The 15,797-nt window shown below is 42.7% G+C and overlaps 2 protein-coding genes across 2 annotated transcripts in view; both read right to left on the bottom strand.

Annotated features, from left to right (window-relative positions):
- Window positions 1-1,748, bottom strand: part of rassf3 (Ras association domain family member 3) — a 52,066-nt gene extending 50,318 nt beyond the window's left edge. Inside the window, exon 1 of the mRNA XM_029666188.2 lies at window positions 1,342-1,748. Coding sequence (XP_029522048.2) covers window positions 1,342-1,696 — 355 coding nt within the window. The 5' untranslated portion in view covers window positions 1,697-1,748. The remainder of the gene's footprint in view (window positions 1-1,341) is intronic.
- Window positions 1,749-2,207: 459 nt separating this feature from the next.
- On the bottom strand, window positions 2,208-6,282 carry LOC115133201 (apoptosis facilitator Bcl-2-like protein 14). Its single transcript, XM_029666192.2, has 7 exons — window positions 6,134-6,282; window positions 4,613-5,010; window positions 4,358-4,453; window positions 4,096-4,157; window positions 3,712-3,858; window positions 3,298-3,411; window positions 2,208-3,156 (listed from the first exon to the last, which is right to left on the bottom strand). Exons 2-7 carry the CDS (start codon window positions 5,004-5,006, stop codon window positions 3,118-3,120), a joined length of 852 nt encoding a protein of 283 aa, XP_029522052.1. The 5' UTR covers window positions 5,007-5,010; window positions 6,134-6,282; the 3' UTR covers window positions 2,208-3,117.
- Between the last annotated feature and the right edge of the window lie 9,515 nt (window positions 6,283-15,797).

Genomic DNA, 15,797 nt, shown 5'->3' with positions numbered 1-15,797 from the left:
TTCAACTGTATTATGCACACACTCACTCACATAGAATCATCATATACAGTACCAGTCAAAAGTTTGGACACACCTACTCATTCAAGGGTTTTTCTTTATTCGTACTATTTTCTACATTGTAGAATAATAGTGACGACATCAAAACTATGAAGTAACACAAATGTAATCATGTAATAACCAAGAAATTGTTAAATAAATCCCTGGTTCGTGCCCAGGTAGGGGCGAGGAGAGGGACGGAAGCTATGCTGTTACACTTTGAAACCATCAATGTACAAGCAATGCTTTTAAACGTGTGATGACTGATGGACCACTCTGGGCACAGACGTCAGTTCAAGGTCGAGTTGTCAACTAATGTGAAATCAACAAATGTCACCATGTCATTGGATTTAGGTTAAAAGAAATGCCCTTAAATTGATGACTTTTTGCAAATCCAATCAGTTTCCCACATTGATTCAACGTCATAACATAGATTAGGGGGATTGAAATGATGTGGAAACAACTTTGATTCAACCGGTTTTTGCCCAGTGGGGAGTAATGCAGCAATGATAGGAGTAGCAACAAGAATGTACTGTATCAATCATCAGTAAACAGGTGCCTGGGACATTAGATCGAGGAAGTGAGTGCCTATCAGTGGAAGAATACAGAGAAAGCTGAGCCGAGAGGAAAGCATGTGTACAAATGTACAGTTTATAAACCAGTTTATCAGCACGGTGTGAGTGTGTGCGTAGAGGTAGACTGTACGTAGCCATCCTGAACATGTACAACCAACATAAAGTATTCCCAACCCTTGACTTTTTCCGTGGTTGTCGAGCAATGATCAACAATCAATTTGACAAAGCTTGAAGAATTGTTTTTAAGAATAATGGGAAGACACTGCACAATCCAGGTGTGGAAAGCTCTTGGAGACTTAAACCAGAAAACACACAGCTTTAATCGCCGCTGCCAAAGGTGCTTCTACAAAGTATTGACTCAGGGGTGTGAATACCTGTGTATTTGAGATATTTCCGTATTTAACTCTGAATACATGTCTTAATAAATGTCTAAAAAACATTGTATAGATGGGTGACAAAAAAAAACATTTTGAATTCTAGCTTAACACAGCAAAATGTGTAATAAGCCAAGGGGTATGAATATATCTTAATATCCAGATTGTATGGAGCCTGTAAGAAAGTCTAGTTTCATAAGGCAGTTTAGGTATCCAGTTGATAAATCAATTAAATCGATAAGCTTCATACCTTGAGGCTCTCTGTTAACCAGTATGTTGTCTGCTGTAGTAGATGATATTGATGTTAAGACAGTCAAGCTATCTCAACTGAAACATAATACAGTTGTAGAACTCACCTGAACACATCAGGGAGAAGTGGAGGATGTATACGCGGCAAACATCGCACCATGCGCCCGAAAGACCAAGGTAGAAGGTGTGTCCCTCCCCCCTCATCTGGGAGTCTCTCTCACTGGGGGAGAATATGGTCCTCACATCCGGGGGCTTGAACCCCCTTTTCCTACTGCCGCGGACAGGGCAGCCGTTCTCCGCGGGGTTCATCACCTTCATCGGCTCCGGTCTTCTCTCTTCGAGGTTTGGTAACGAGTCCGCTCTGATCTTGCACCAGACCGCCTCGATGTTTTCCAGACTCCTGCTTGGAGTAGAGGTATGCCTTCGGTCGGCTCGGACTACCTTGACTTTCGAATTGTACATCCTAGGCGGGTTGACAATTCCCCTCGACTGTAGTTCAGTCTTCAGTGCTGATTTATTAGCGATATCCACAGCTAACTGTGATACGCCGATCAGGCGATGTAGCGCATCGGTGAGTACTTCCTACTTTGGTGCATGATCTTACGCACTCTTTCGGGCACACAGGCGACAGCAACGACGAGTCTTCTTCGCGCGCAACACAGATGAGATACAGAACAAGGTGTTTATTTTAGTACATGTTACCTATATGTTGAAATCCACATTGTGTGAATAGATGACAGTTTCCTCGCTCTGACCTGTTCTTGTTGTCTGTAAGCAGGTGCAGGAAACCGTTTAGGTTCATTTCAGTACAGACCCTAAGAAATCCCCCCTCCCTCCATGAGTGACGTACCTGTACACAATACTTGCACATGAGTGACATACCTGTACATGCATGCTGTGCGTGATGATTCTGAGATTGCATTTCAATATAAATTACCACTTGGTCCTAAATCATTTTACACAATGTCAGGAGTCTTCAACATATCTATTTTTATTCAATAAATATTCAATATTGAAACAAATCAGTCACAAAGCTGTCTAAATCAGTGTTAACATTGAACACTATAATCATAACATGGAATTTGTTTAATTATTCCTAAACAAGTCAGACATTCCAATGCATAGACTCAGCACACAGAATGAAAGTGTGACCATATAGTGTAAGAATAGATGCACTTCCATACAGTATATGTAGGCTACAGTAGCTGCCCCAGTCTTTGGTCCAGTCATGGTTTAACCATGTAGTGGTTCAATCTCTGGATCAACTGAGGACATAAGTCCTGGAGGTCTGGTATGTTGATCTCTTTGACTTATTTGCTTTATGTAAACATTATTTGGATCAGACAGTATAGGCTACATCAATAGTCGACAGTCTCATCATCATTATTATTCTAACAATAAAAAATAAAATAATCAAGTAAATATGTTTTTGTGTGTGTTTTTTTTTACATTCCTATAGTCCAAATTAAAATGTTAACAAAACACCTGAATACAGTACTTTCACATACATTCTTATATCATATCAATGTATAATTCAAAAAAAAGGAATGGGGTTTGAGATGTACATTTTCTTATATACTATGGCTCTGGAAGACAGTCGATATTTCTATGTGCATGTTTCTTTGTGCAAAATCAATGTTAAATTGGGCATGCAATATTAACCTGAGTTGAAACTTCTCTAGGGGTTGGGGTTAGAGGGCGACATCCCAATTCTCCACCCTTTCCCATCATGTATTTAACAATGGTGGAAACTCACTTTAGCCAATAACTACACCAATGAAATTCTGATCCATGGAAGAAAGTGCGCAAGAGCATACTTTGGGAAAAGGGTGGATAATCAGGAAGAACCAATGTGTGTATAGGATGGGGAAAATCCCTCTGACTCAGTCGACTTCCTCCTCATCATTCACAAAAGCTTCCTCCTGTTGAGAGAGAAATGAAAGCTGTTTTGACCAACATCTCACAAAATAACATTGATATTTTTGTCAGCTGGAGATCATTGATAGGAACAAGAAGGTGGACCTCCAGTACTATAGGCGATATATCTCTCTGTATGTACGTACATATCCACCCTGCTGTATGGCCCAGGAAGAGAAGTGATCCTGCAGGTATTTCGCTCCAAATCCCAGCACCCGGCTCATAGGGAGGCTGTCCACCGCTGACAGGCGACTCGTCACCTGGTGGAGCAGAGGGTTGAGAGTTGACACAAAATGGCTGCCATGCAACCAAATGGGTATATATGCTTGTGGTACTCCAATGGGTGATTTAGCCGCATACAATGTAAAGCACTTACAGGGACAGTTTCTAAGACCCAGATTAATCTTATTTCTGGAGTAAAAAAAACATTCAATAGGGATTCTTGAGCATGCATTTTAGTCCAGGAGTATGTTCAAATATGTGTCTGGGAAAATGGCCATTAGTTAGAAAAAGGATTGAGAAAAAAATGTTTTAGGTAAATGTAATTCTGTCATGATTACCTCACAAGTCATGGCGATTTGGGCCGTGGGTGACCCCTGAGTGCCGGGGTCCGAGGTCAGGCCAAGTCTGCCGAGGAAGGTGGAGATGGTCCTCTCATACAAGCTGTAGCCAAAGAGCTCTGAGGACAGAGAGGCGTCCTTCAGGACCTGCCAGGGACATGATAGAGGACAGTAAAGTTTACACTCCAATCCCACAAGTATTTTCTGGGTGAATGCCCATGTGATGAAAAATTTATTAATTTTTTCCATTTCTCTTTGTGAGGGGATCCCAGTCTTGCAGATAGACTAATATTATCTGTGTGTAGAGGGACACCAAGTGGGCAGAGAACTACACAATCACACAGGTTCTACCTACAGAAACTGATATTTCCTGCCATACTTTACCTCCTCATTGAGTTTGTCTCCCGCTCCTCTCAGCAGAAGCCCCACCAGCCTCTCTATAGCATCTGAAAGGCAGAGATAAGAGGGTAAGGGTTAGAGGTCATAGGTAAAAAACAAAGAGGAGTTCAGGGTCGTATTGATTAAGGAACATTGTACTTGCGATTCTTATTTGACAAGATCAGGTAGTCCCTCCCATTTTCAGTCACTTTTCCATTTGGTGCCTAATGAATACATCCCATATATGACGGCTGAGTTGGTCTTATACCTTCCTCTCCGTCAGTCTCCAGGTCCCCATAACTGCAGGTCACTCCGTCAGCAATCTGAGTCAACCGGTCAGCTACCTCCCCCAGCTCATCTCTCGCTAAACCGGAAACAAACACACAGCTTTAGTATACTTGGCATGACAACAAACCATCTGCCTAAAGAAGAAACATACTTTAAAATGTAAGGAACAGTGTATTACACCAACACATGCAATCAAACAACCCTCCCGTCTCTCCTTCCCCTGATACAAACTCACAGTTGCCAAAGGATCTGAAGGAGGTCCTCTGGGTGCCCGTTGGTGGTGATGGTGTTCTTGGTGGTCCTGATGCTACAGCTGTACTGTCTCTGTGGGGTCGGATACAGCTCAACAAGCTCTGCAGCCTCATTCTCATCCCCTTCTTCTTCCTCTTCTTCTCCTTCTTTATAAATGTGTCTGCATGGCCCTCTAGTGTCTGTGCACCACCCGGCTGGGTGTCTGTGCCTTGAGGTAGCGGGCACAACACCTCCCTAGGTCTCCTCCTCTGGGCATACGCCATCATCAGCCTGAACTCCACACTGTCCTCCATGCCATCCATATCCCCTGGCAGCCCAGCTTTGGCACTCCCATTCACATTACTGTTGGTACTCCCATTGGCATTGCTGTTTGCCATCTCCCTAAACAAAAATAAACAAACAAACCAGGAACAGGAAGTGAGTGTATAGCTGCAACAGCCTATTACACAAATCCAACAACATTGATCTGTAAGTTTTCCAATGCAGTTTAAAAACAGTTTACTTTCCTGGAAGAGTGCAATGCACAGTCCCCCCAAACAGCACATTGGGAATAGAGAATGAGAATTTTCACTGAAAAAAAAACATTAAAACAACCTCTAGAGAGCAGCAGCACTCATGTGGTGGTAAAGGGCGTAACTGATGCCAAGAAATGGGAAGACAACATACCAAGGCACACCCTTTTGTCCTGTGAGTTCTGAGTCTGACATGACATCAATTAGGTGACAGGTAGCATAGTGGTTAGGGCTTTGGGCCAGTATCTGAAAGGTTGCTAGTTTGAAAGTGATAAATATGTAAATGTGACCGTGAGCAAAGCACTTGGAGTTGGGACATGCAAAAATATATATATTTCCTTCCAATGCGCATACAAGTACAACACACTTGTAGCTGCCTAAATGTGTTAAATAGGACAAATAAGTACCCACCAAATTATAATCATTTTAAATGATCCAGAATGTCTTAAATAGTAGTGTGTACAATCAAAAACGCATCTTTTGACCAATGTGTAAAATAAAATGTGTTAATTGTGGGGCGGCAGCGTGGCCTAGTGGTTAGCGCGTTGGACTAGTAACCGGAAGGTTGCAAGTTCAAACCCCCGAGCTGACAAGGTACAAATCTGTCCTTCTGCCCCTGAACAGGCAGTTAACCCACTGTTGTCAATTTTAAAAAATACTCCTCTAAGAAAGCCAATGGCTCAAACCTCATGTCGCCAACATAATTCGTTCAAAGGTTATTGGAGGGGATAATTCAATGGTGGCCTGAGGGGAAAAAATAAAGAATTCTGCCAGGGGGAGATTTTCGGCACAATATCGAGATAAGATATATCGACTTTGAGACATGTAGTATTTTCATATTAATGCGAAATTCTTGTTCGGAAGATCTCTCACAAAAACGTCTACTGTCAGGCGCGTACTGGGAAACCAACCGTACAGCAAAACTTTAACAAAGTTTAAGTTAATAAATCGGCACTTACTTATTTATCAAATAAAAAGCCATGCCTACTTACGTATAACAGTACTACGTCTGCGCTAGTTGCCAACGTTTTAAGTTATAAATTCGCCGGTGAATGAACGTTCTTCTGATTCTTAAAACTCTCGTTCTGCCTGCTAGCTGCTGCCTGTCCGACTGACTCCTGGTGTTTCTTTATAACCTGTCTTCCGTAAACGTCACAGCGACGTTTGTGTGTGGTCGAAATTGAAACCAAGTTGGCATGATGATTGTTTTACCTACATGTGAGAATCCCCAAATAGTGACACGTCAACCCCGTGATAAATGAGTCATGTTAAATAAACAAAACAATGACATTGCTATTTTATCTGTTCTTCTAAATTGATAGTTATTCACATATTAGGACACAATTATACAATCCGTTGGTGTTGGACTATTCCTAATGTCTATCAAATGTCTTCCAAAAAATAATACAATACAATGATCACAAGACTGCTTGCCAGTCTGTTCCCTGTCTGTATAGGCCATATCAACCTGCTGGCTGTAATGGGTAAAGGTTGTGACTCTATTGCAGGCATAGTCTATGACTGATATAAATCTCTCTGAGACTGGATAGAGCGATTCAGCCACCATCAAAATGGACAACAATAATATTCTATTCCTTAAGGAAATCCCCAGAGATAGCAGGCACCCATGATATTCAACCACCCTACTATCTGTCCTCTATCCCACTCTGAATGTTGGGAGTCTTTCACAGGCTTGTGTAAATGTGATTTCTCTTTTGCCCCACCTCAACAACAAACAATCATTCAAAACACAGGAAATAAAGTCAGAGGCAAGCAATACTATTTTCTCTTGGAAAATGTCTCCTGTGACATGCCCTCAGTTAGCCTACCACACACACATTGTCACATGTTTTGTTGTGAACTTGTGACTCATACTGTTGCGACTTATGAGACATTCACAGGTAGTGCTGGAAAATGATGACACCTTATTATATCAGTTCTAGGTACTTAGACCTACATTAAATGTTGTTGATCATTGACAGATACAGTGGGGCAAAAAAGTATTTAGTCAGCCACCAATTGTGCAAGTTCTCCCACTTAAAAAGATGAGAGGGGCCTGTAATTTTCATCATAGGTACACTTCAACTATTACAGACAAAATGAGGGAAAAAAATCCAGAAAATCACATTGTAGGATTTTTAATAAATTTATTTGCAAATTATGGTGGAAAATAAGTATTTAGTCAATAACAAAAGTTTATCATTCTGAAATTGCATTTTTGTCCCCCCAGTTTTATCATTGCAATGTGATTAAAAAAAATGTTGGCAATGGAGTGGTTTAGGACCATGCAGACTCTTCCGAGCGGCCGGGTAAGTTGTGTGAAGGCAAAGGATCTGGAAGGCTGGCTGGATCAGCACTGGAGAGTTGAGCATTGTTCAGTGTGTATGTGTTGTGGCCATTCACCAAGTTTTAAAGGCAAGCAGAGCAGAGACTGGCTCCTCTTTAGTTGACTGATGTAGCTGGCAAGGTAACTGCTGTTCAACTTTTATTTTATTACATTTTTTACCCCTTTTTCTCCTCAATTTCGTCATATCCAATTGGTAGTTACGGACTCGGGAGAGGCGAAGGTCGAGAGCCGTGCGCCCTCCGAAACACAACCCAGCTAAGCCGCACTGCTTCTTGACACAATGCCCACTTAACCCGGAAGCCAGCCCCACCAATGTGTCGGAGGGAACACCGTACACCTGGGGGCCGTGCCAGCTTACACTGTGCCCAGCCCGCTGCAGGAGTCGCTAGTGCACGAGGGAACAAGAACATCCCTGTTCCAAACCCTCCCCTAAACCGGACAACGCTGGGCAAACTGTGCGCCATCCCCGTGGGCCTCCCGGTTGCTGCCGGCTGCGACAGAGCCTGGACTCTAACCAGGATCTCTAGTGGCACAGCTAGCACTGCGATGCAGTGCCTTAGACCACTGCATCACTCGGGAGGCCCTAACTGCTGCTTAACATAACAGAAAAAAACTAAACTAGTGTTTATTCGCAGTGCTAAACTAGTATTGTAACTGATATGTAACGTTGGCTAATGTTTCATCCCCTCTCGACTGAGCTAGCTAGCTAGTACAGTAGCTACCACAGTCAGGTCAGCTCTAGCCTCTAGTTATCTGTCAGATAGCAGTATGAAGTAGCTACTATTACAAAATAGTGCAAAATATCTAAGGAAGTCTCAAGATTTTGCTCGCCTGAGGTAGAGTATCTCATGATAAACTGTAGACCACACTATGTACCTAGAGAGTTTTCATCTGTATTTTTCGTAGCTGTTTACATACCACCACAGACCGATGCTGGCACTAAAACCGCGCTCAATGAGCTGTATACCACCATAAGCAAACAGGAAAATGCTCATCCAGAGGCGACGCTCTTAGTGGCCGGGGACCTTAATGGAGGTAAACTTATATCAGTTTGACCTAATTTCAATCAGCATGTTAAATGTGCAACCAGTTGAAAACAAATTTTAGACCACCTTTACTCCACACACAGAGACGCGTACAAAGCTCTCCCTCGCCCTCCATTTGGCAAATCTGACCATAATTCTATCCTCCTGATACAGTGCCTTGCGAAAGTATTCGGCCCCCTTGAACTTTGCGACCTTTTGCCACATTTCAGGCTTCAAACATAAAGATATAAAACTGTATTTTTTTGTGAAGAATCAACAACAAGTGGGACACAATCATGAAGTGGAACAACATTTATTGGATATTTCAAACTTTTTTAACAAATCAAAAACTGAAAAATTGGGTGTGCAAAATTATTCAGCCCCCTTAAGTTAATACTTTGTAGCGCCACCTTGTCGCTTGGGGTATGTCTATCAGTTTTGCACATCGAGAGACTGAATTTTTTTCCCATTCCTCCTTGCAAAACAGCTCGAGCTCAGTGAGGTTGGATGGAGAGCATTTGTGAACAGCAGTTTTCAGTTCTTTCCACAGATTCTCGATTGGATTCAGGTCTGGACTTTGACTTGGCCATTCTAAGACCTGGATATGTTTATTTTTGAACCATTCCATTGAAGATTTTGCTTTATGTTTTGGATCATTGTCTTGTTGGAAGACAAATCTCCGTCCCGGTCTCAGGGTCTTTTGCAGACTCCATCAGGTTTTCTTCCAGAATGGTCCTGTATTTGGCTCCATCCATCTTCCCATCAATTTTAACCATCTTCCCTGTCCCTGCTGAAGAAAAGCAGGCCCAAACCATGATGCTGCCACCACCATGTTTGACAGTGGGGATGGTGTGTTCAGGGTGATGAGCTGTGTTGCTTTTACGCCAAACATAACATTTTGCATTGTTGCCAAAAAGTTCAATTTTGGTTTCATCTGACCAGAGCACCTTCTTCCACATGTTTGGTGTGTCTCCCAGGTGGCTTGTGGCAAACTTTAAACAACACTTTTTATGGATATCTTTAAGAAATGGCTTTCTTCTTGCCACTCTTCCATAAAGGCCAGATTTGTGCAATATATGACTGATTGTTGTCCTATGGACAGAGTGTCCCACCTCAGCTGTAGATCTCTGCAGTTCATCCAGAGTGATCATGGGCCTCTTGGCTGCATCTCTGATCAGTCTTCTCCTTGTATGAGCTGAAAGTTTAGAGGGACGGCCAGGTCTTGGTAGATTTGCAGTGGTCTGATACTCCTTCCATTTCAATATTATCGCTTGCACAGTGCTCCTTGGGATGTTTAAAGCTTGGGAAATCTTTTTGTATCCAAATCCGGCTTTAAACTTCTTCACAACAGTATCTCGGACCTGCCTGGTGTGTTCCTTGTTCTTCATGATGCTCTCTGCGCTTTTAACGGACCTCTGAGACTATCACAGTGCAGGTGCATTTATACAGAGACTTGATTACACACAGGTGGATTGTATTTATCATCATTAGTCATTTAGGTCAACATTGGATCATTCAGAGATCCTCACTGAACTTCTGGAGAGAGTTTGCTGCACTGAAAGTAAAGGGGCTGAATAATTTTGCACGCCCAATTTTTCAGTTTTTGATTTGTTAAAAAAGTTTGAAATATCCAATAAATGTTGTTCCACTTCATGATTGTGTCCCACTTGTTGTTGATTCTTCACAAAAAAATACAGTTTTATATCTTTATGTTTGAAGCCTGAAATGTGGCAAAAGGTCGCAAAGTTCAAGGGGGCCGAATACTTTCGCAAGGCACTGTATCTGCTTACAAGCAAAAATTAAAGCAGGAAGCACCAGTGACTCGTTGTATAAAAAAAGTGGTCAAACGAAGCAGATGCTAAACTGCAGGACTGCTTTGCTAGCACAGACTGGAATTTGTTCCGGGATTCTTCCGATGGCATTGAGAAGTATATCACATCAGTCACTGGCTTCATCAATAAGTACATCAAGGAACGTCGTCCCCACAATGACTGTACGTACATACCCCAACCAGAAGCCATGGATTACAGACAACATTCGCACTGAGCTAAAGGGTAGAGCTGCTGCTTTCAAGGAGCGGGACTCTAACCCGGAAGCTTATAAGAAATCCCGCTATGCCCTCTGATGAACCATCAAACAGGCACAGCTTCAATACAGGACTAAGATCGAATCGTACTACACCAGCTCCGACGTTCGTCGGATGTGGCAGGGCTTGCAAACTATTACAGACTACAAAGTAAACCACAGCCGAGAGCTGCCCAGTACGGGCAAAATAACTTCAAAGCTTGCTTCGAGGCAAGTAACACTGAAACATGTATGAGAGCATCAGCTGTTCCGGAAGACTGTGTGACCACGCTCTCCTCAGCCGATGTGAGTAAGACCTTCAAACAGGTCAACATTCACAAGGCCGCATGGCCAGACGGATTACCAGGACGTGTACTCCGATCATGTGCTGACCAACTGACATTTTCAACCTTTCCCTGTCTGAGTCTGTAATACCAACATGTTTCAAGCATACTGATCTGTAGCACTCACGTCTGTAGACATGAAATGCTTTGAAAGGCTGATCATGGCTCACATCAACACCATTATCCCAGAAACCCTAGACCCACTCCAATTTGCATACCGCACCAACAGATCCACAGATGATGCGATCTCTATTTCACTCCACACTGCCCTTTCACACCTGGACAAAATGAACACCTATGTGAGAATGCTGTTCATTGACTACAGCTCAGCGTTCAACACCACAGTGCCTTCAAAGCTCATCACTAAGCTAAGGACCCTGGGACTAAACACCTCCCTCTGCAACTGGATCCTGGACTTCCTGACAGGCAGCCCCCAGGTGGTAAGGGTAGGCAACAACACAGGGGTCCCTCAGGTGTGTGCTTAGTCCCCTCCTGTACTCCCAGTTCACCCACGACTGCGTGGCCAAGCACAACTCCCAACAACATCATTACGTTTACTGATGACACAACAGTGGTAGGCCTGATCACCGACAACGATGAGACAGCCTAAAGGGAGGAGGTCAGGGACCTGACCGTGTGGTGCAAGGACAACAACCTCTCCCTCAGTATGATCAAGACAAAGGAGATGATTGTGGACTACAGGAAAAGGAGGACCGAGCACAGCCCCATTCTCATCGACGGGGTAGTAGTAGAGCAGATTGAGAGCTTCAAGTTCCTTGGCGTCCACATCACCAACAAACTAACATCGTCCAAGCACACCAAGACAGTTGTGAAGAGGGCACGTCAAAACCTATTCCCCTTCAGGAGACAAAAAAATATTTGGCATGGGTACTCAGAACCTCAAAAGGTTTTACAGCTGCTCCATCGAAAGCATCCTGATGGGTTGCATAACTGCCTGGTATGGCAACTGCTCGGCCTCCGACCGCAAGGCACTACAGAGGGTAGTGCGTACGGCCCAGTACATCACCGAGGCCAAGCTTCCTGCCATCCAGGACCTCTATACCAGGCGGTGTCAGAGGAAGGCCCAAAGACTCCATAGACACCCTAGTCATAGACTATTCTCTCTGCTACCGCACGGCAAGCGGTACTGGAGCGCCAAGTCTAGGTCCAAGAGGCTCCTAAATAGCTTCTACCCCCAAGCCATAAGACTCCTGAACAGCTAATCAAATGGCTACCCAGACTATTTACATTCCACTGTTATTATCTATGCATAGTCATTTTAGTAACTCTACCTACATGTACATATTACCTCAATTACCGTGACACTGGTGCCCCCCACATTGACATTAACTCTGTACCGGTACCCCCTGTATTTAGCCCCACTATTGTTATTTACTGCTGCTCTTTAATTATTTGTTATTCTTCTCTCTTACTTTTTTTATTAGGTATTTTCTTAAAACTGCATTGTTGGTTAAGGGCTTGTATGTAAGCATTTCACCTGTTGTATTCGGTTCATGTGACTAATAAAATGTGATTTGATTTAATGTACCGTTCGAGAGAGAGATGGCCCAAAGTTGGTTAACATTAGCTATTCTTTTTGTCTCAATCACACTAGACCTGAATCAAATGATGAAACCATCGGCCAAACGATTGAAGATTGATATTCTGACATTTTTTTCAGTGCAATGTTACTTTTATTCGTCAGTATGGCAGTAACGTTATTGATATGTCAAGTTTCCCTTGTTAATTCCCTACTCTTTCACAGTGACACAGTAATAAACAGCCCTAATGTTACAGGCTTCACTGACATGGTGCACAGTAGAGGTCTGCGCTGGACTCCCATCCGCTGCTGCAAGAACTGTTCCCTAACCCAACCGCAAGAACTGTTCCCAAACCCAACCGCAAGAACTGTTCCCAAACCCAACCGCAGGAACTGTTCCCAATCCCAACCGCAAGAACTGTTCCCAAACCCAACCGCAAGAACTGTTCCCAAACCCAACCGCAAGAACTGTTCCCAAACCCAACCGCAAGAACTGTTCCCAATCCCAACCGCAGGAACTGTTCCCAAACCCAACCGCAAGAACTGTTCCCAAACCCAACTGCAAGAACTGTTCCCAAACCCAACCGCAAGAACTGTTCCCAAACCCAACCGCAAGAACTGTTCCCAAACCCAACCGCAAGAACTGTTCCCAAACCCAACCGCAAGAACTGTTCCCAAACCCAACCGCAAGAACTGTTCCCAAACCCAACCGCAAGAACTGGTCGCAAACCCAACCGAGGTCCCGAAGTGTTATTTTATGTGCTGCAGCTCACTTGCCAGCCATTTTACCAGCAATTTTGCACCCTGTAGGCAATATCATATGGACAACATAACTTAAGAAATAGGTTAAATTATTGGGCTATACGCTTGGAACATTTCAACGGGACTTCGTCTTGATCTTTCTCCTCTTGAAAGGCCATGCGGCAGGCAGGTAAGGACCAAATTATAACTTGGAATGTAGTTTGGATCTCTCTACACATATTTTCAACGAAATGTAAAAAAATACAATCGTGGTCAAAAGTTTTGAGAATGACACAAATATTAATTTCCACAAAGTTTGCTGCTTCAATGTCTTTAGATTTTTGTCAGAAGTTACTATGCAAAACTGAAGTATAATTACAAGCATCTCATAAGTGTCAAAGGCTTTTATTGACAATTACATGAAGTTGATGCAAAAAGTCATTATTTATTTGACCCTTCTTTTTCAAGATCTCTGCAAATCCACCCTGGTATGCTGTCAATTAACTTCTGGGCCACATCCTGACTGATGGCAGCCCATTCTTGCATAATCAATGCTTTGAGTTTGTCAGAATCTTTGGGGTTTTGTTTGTCACCCGCCTCTTGAAGATTGACCACAAGTTCTCAATGGGATTAAGGTCTGGGGAGTTTCCTGGCCATGGACCCAAAATATCTATGTTTTGTTCCCCGATCCACTTAGTTATCACTTTTGTCTCATGGCAAGGTGCTTCATCATGCTGGAAAAGGCATTGTTCGTCACCAAACTGTTCCTGGATGGTTGGCAGAAGTTGCTCTCGGAGGATGTGTTGGTACCATTCTTTATTCATGGCTGTGTTCTTAGGCAGAATTGTGGGTGAGCCCACTCCCTTGGCTGAGAGGCAACCACACACATGAATGGTCTCAGGATGCTTTACTGTTGGTATGACACAGGACTGATGGTAGCACTCACCTTGTCTTCTCCGGACAAGCTTTTTCCCGGATGCCCCAAACAATCGGAAAGGGGATTCATCAGCGAAATGTACTTTACCCCAGTCCTCAGCAGTCAAATCCCACAACTCAAGGGTGAAAACAGGCTGCCTAAGTATGGTTCTCAATCAGGGACAACGATTGACAGCTGCCTCTGATTGAGAACCATAGCAGGCCAAACACAGAAATACCAAATCATAGAAAAAAGAACATAGACTGCCCACCCAACTCACGCCCTGACCATACTAAAACAAAAACATCACAAAGGAACTAAGGTCAGAACGCGACAGCCTGCTAGGCAAGCTACCCAGGAAGTAACAGGTAGGAACAATACGTAGCTAGCAAGCTAACTACACCGAGCTATCTAACTACACCTGTCCTTGCAGACACCTTCTTGTTGTTCACGTATTCACAACATGTTCAAGGCAGCACTGCAAATCTAAGGTACCCCAAAGAACTGAAATATACCTTTGAGGTGTTCCAAAACGTAATCTTGGAACTTGATGATCTCAGGACCTCCCCACGGGTCCAAGCTCTAAAGATAACTTCATCTTTCAGTTTTCAGTGATATCTTAAGATATCTATAACAACTCTCAAATGGCCACTCACAAACTGTGGTCTAAACCCTACTCAGTAAGCTGAAAAACTAGTTATTAGGTGGTATAGGAGCTACAGTTTACATGATGCTCTTTTTCAGGTGAAGTCATAAGAGACATTGTCAATTCCTGGTTAAAAACCAGCTTTGTTTTAAAACTTACTGTACTTCATATGCACTAGTGGATTTCTGAGATTATTTGTAGTCAGGTGCAAGCTATCTGGATGTAACTTTGCCTAAGGAGTTAAGGTGGAGTTATACCCAGAATGCTTATACCTGTCAAAATAATATGTCCATATGGGCTTCACTAGTGCAAATGGAGTCAGGCTTAAGGGACAATTTGGCATATATTTTGTAACAATATATGCAATGTATGTTTTGAAAACCCATGTTTTGATGAATCTAAAACAGTTTGAATGAGGTTGTATTTGAGCTAAAATTCATATTGTGCTTTGTGTAAAGTCTATTAAGATAAATCGTTAATTTACGTTTCTGTTAAAATATCGCTTTGATGTTAAGGGGCACACAGACCACTAGAGAATTCTTGCCAAAATGTAAAATATGTGAGTTCAAAGTGCTAATCCCAAACTATCACCTAAGCTTTATGGAGTTGTGAAGATATGAAATTATTTGTAGTCAGGTGCAAGCTATCTGGATGTAACTTTAGGAGGCAAGGTGGACTTATACCCAGAATGCTTACAGATTAAAAAATAATGAGCTCTCCACAAATGCTTAAGGAGTAGGGTTTAAGGGGCAATTTGAGATTGAGGTTTGAAGAAAGCCTTTATTCAAAATAAAGGTGTTGAAGTTTGAAGAAAGCCTTTATTCAAAATAAAGGTGTTGAAGTTTGAAGAAAGCCTTTATTCAAAATAAAGGTGTTGAAGTTTGAAGAAAGCCTTTATTCAAAATAAAGGTGTTGAAGTTTGAAGAAAGCCTTTATTCAAAATAAAGGTGTTGAAGTTTGAAGAAAGCCTTTATTCAAAATAAAGGTGTTGAAGTTTGAAGCTGAACACTGTTGTTGCTTTTTGCATATTCCC

Source organism: Oncorhynchus nerka, linkage group LG8 (assembly GCF_034236695.1).
Source record: "Oncorhynchus nerka isolate Pitt River linkage group LG8, Oner_Uvic_2.0, whole genome shotgun sequence".
Lineage (NCBI taxonomy): Eukaryota > Metazoa > Chordata > Actinopteri > Salmoniformes > Salmonidae > Oncorhynchus > Oncorhynchus nerka.
The sequence above is the reverse complement of the archived record's forward strand: the minus strand, read 5'-3'. Positions and strand labels throughout refer to the sequence as shown.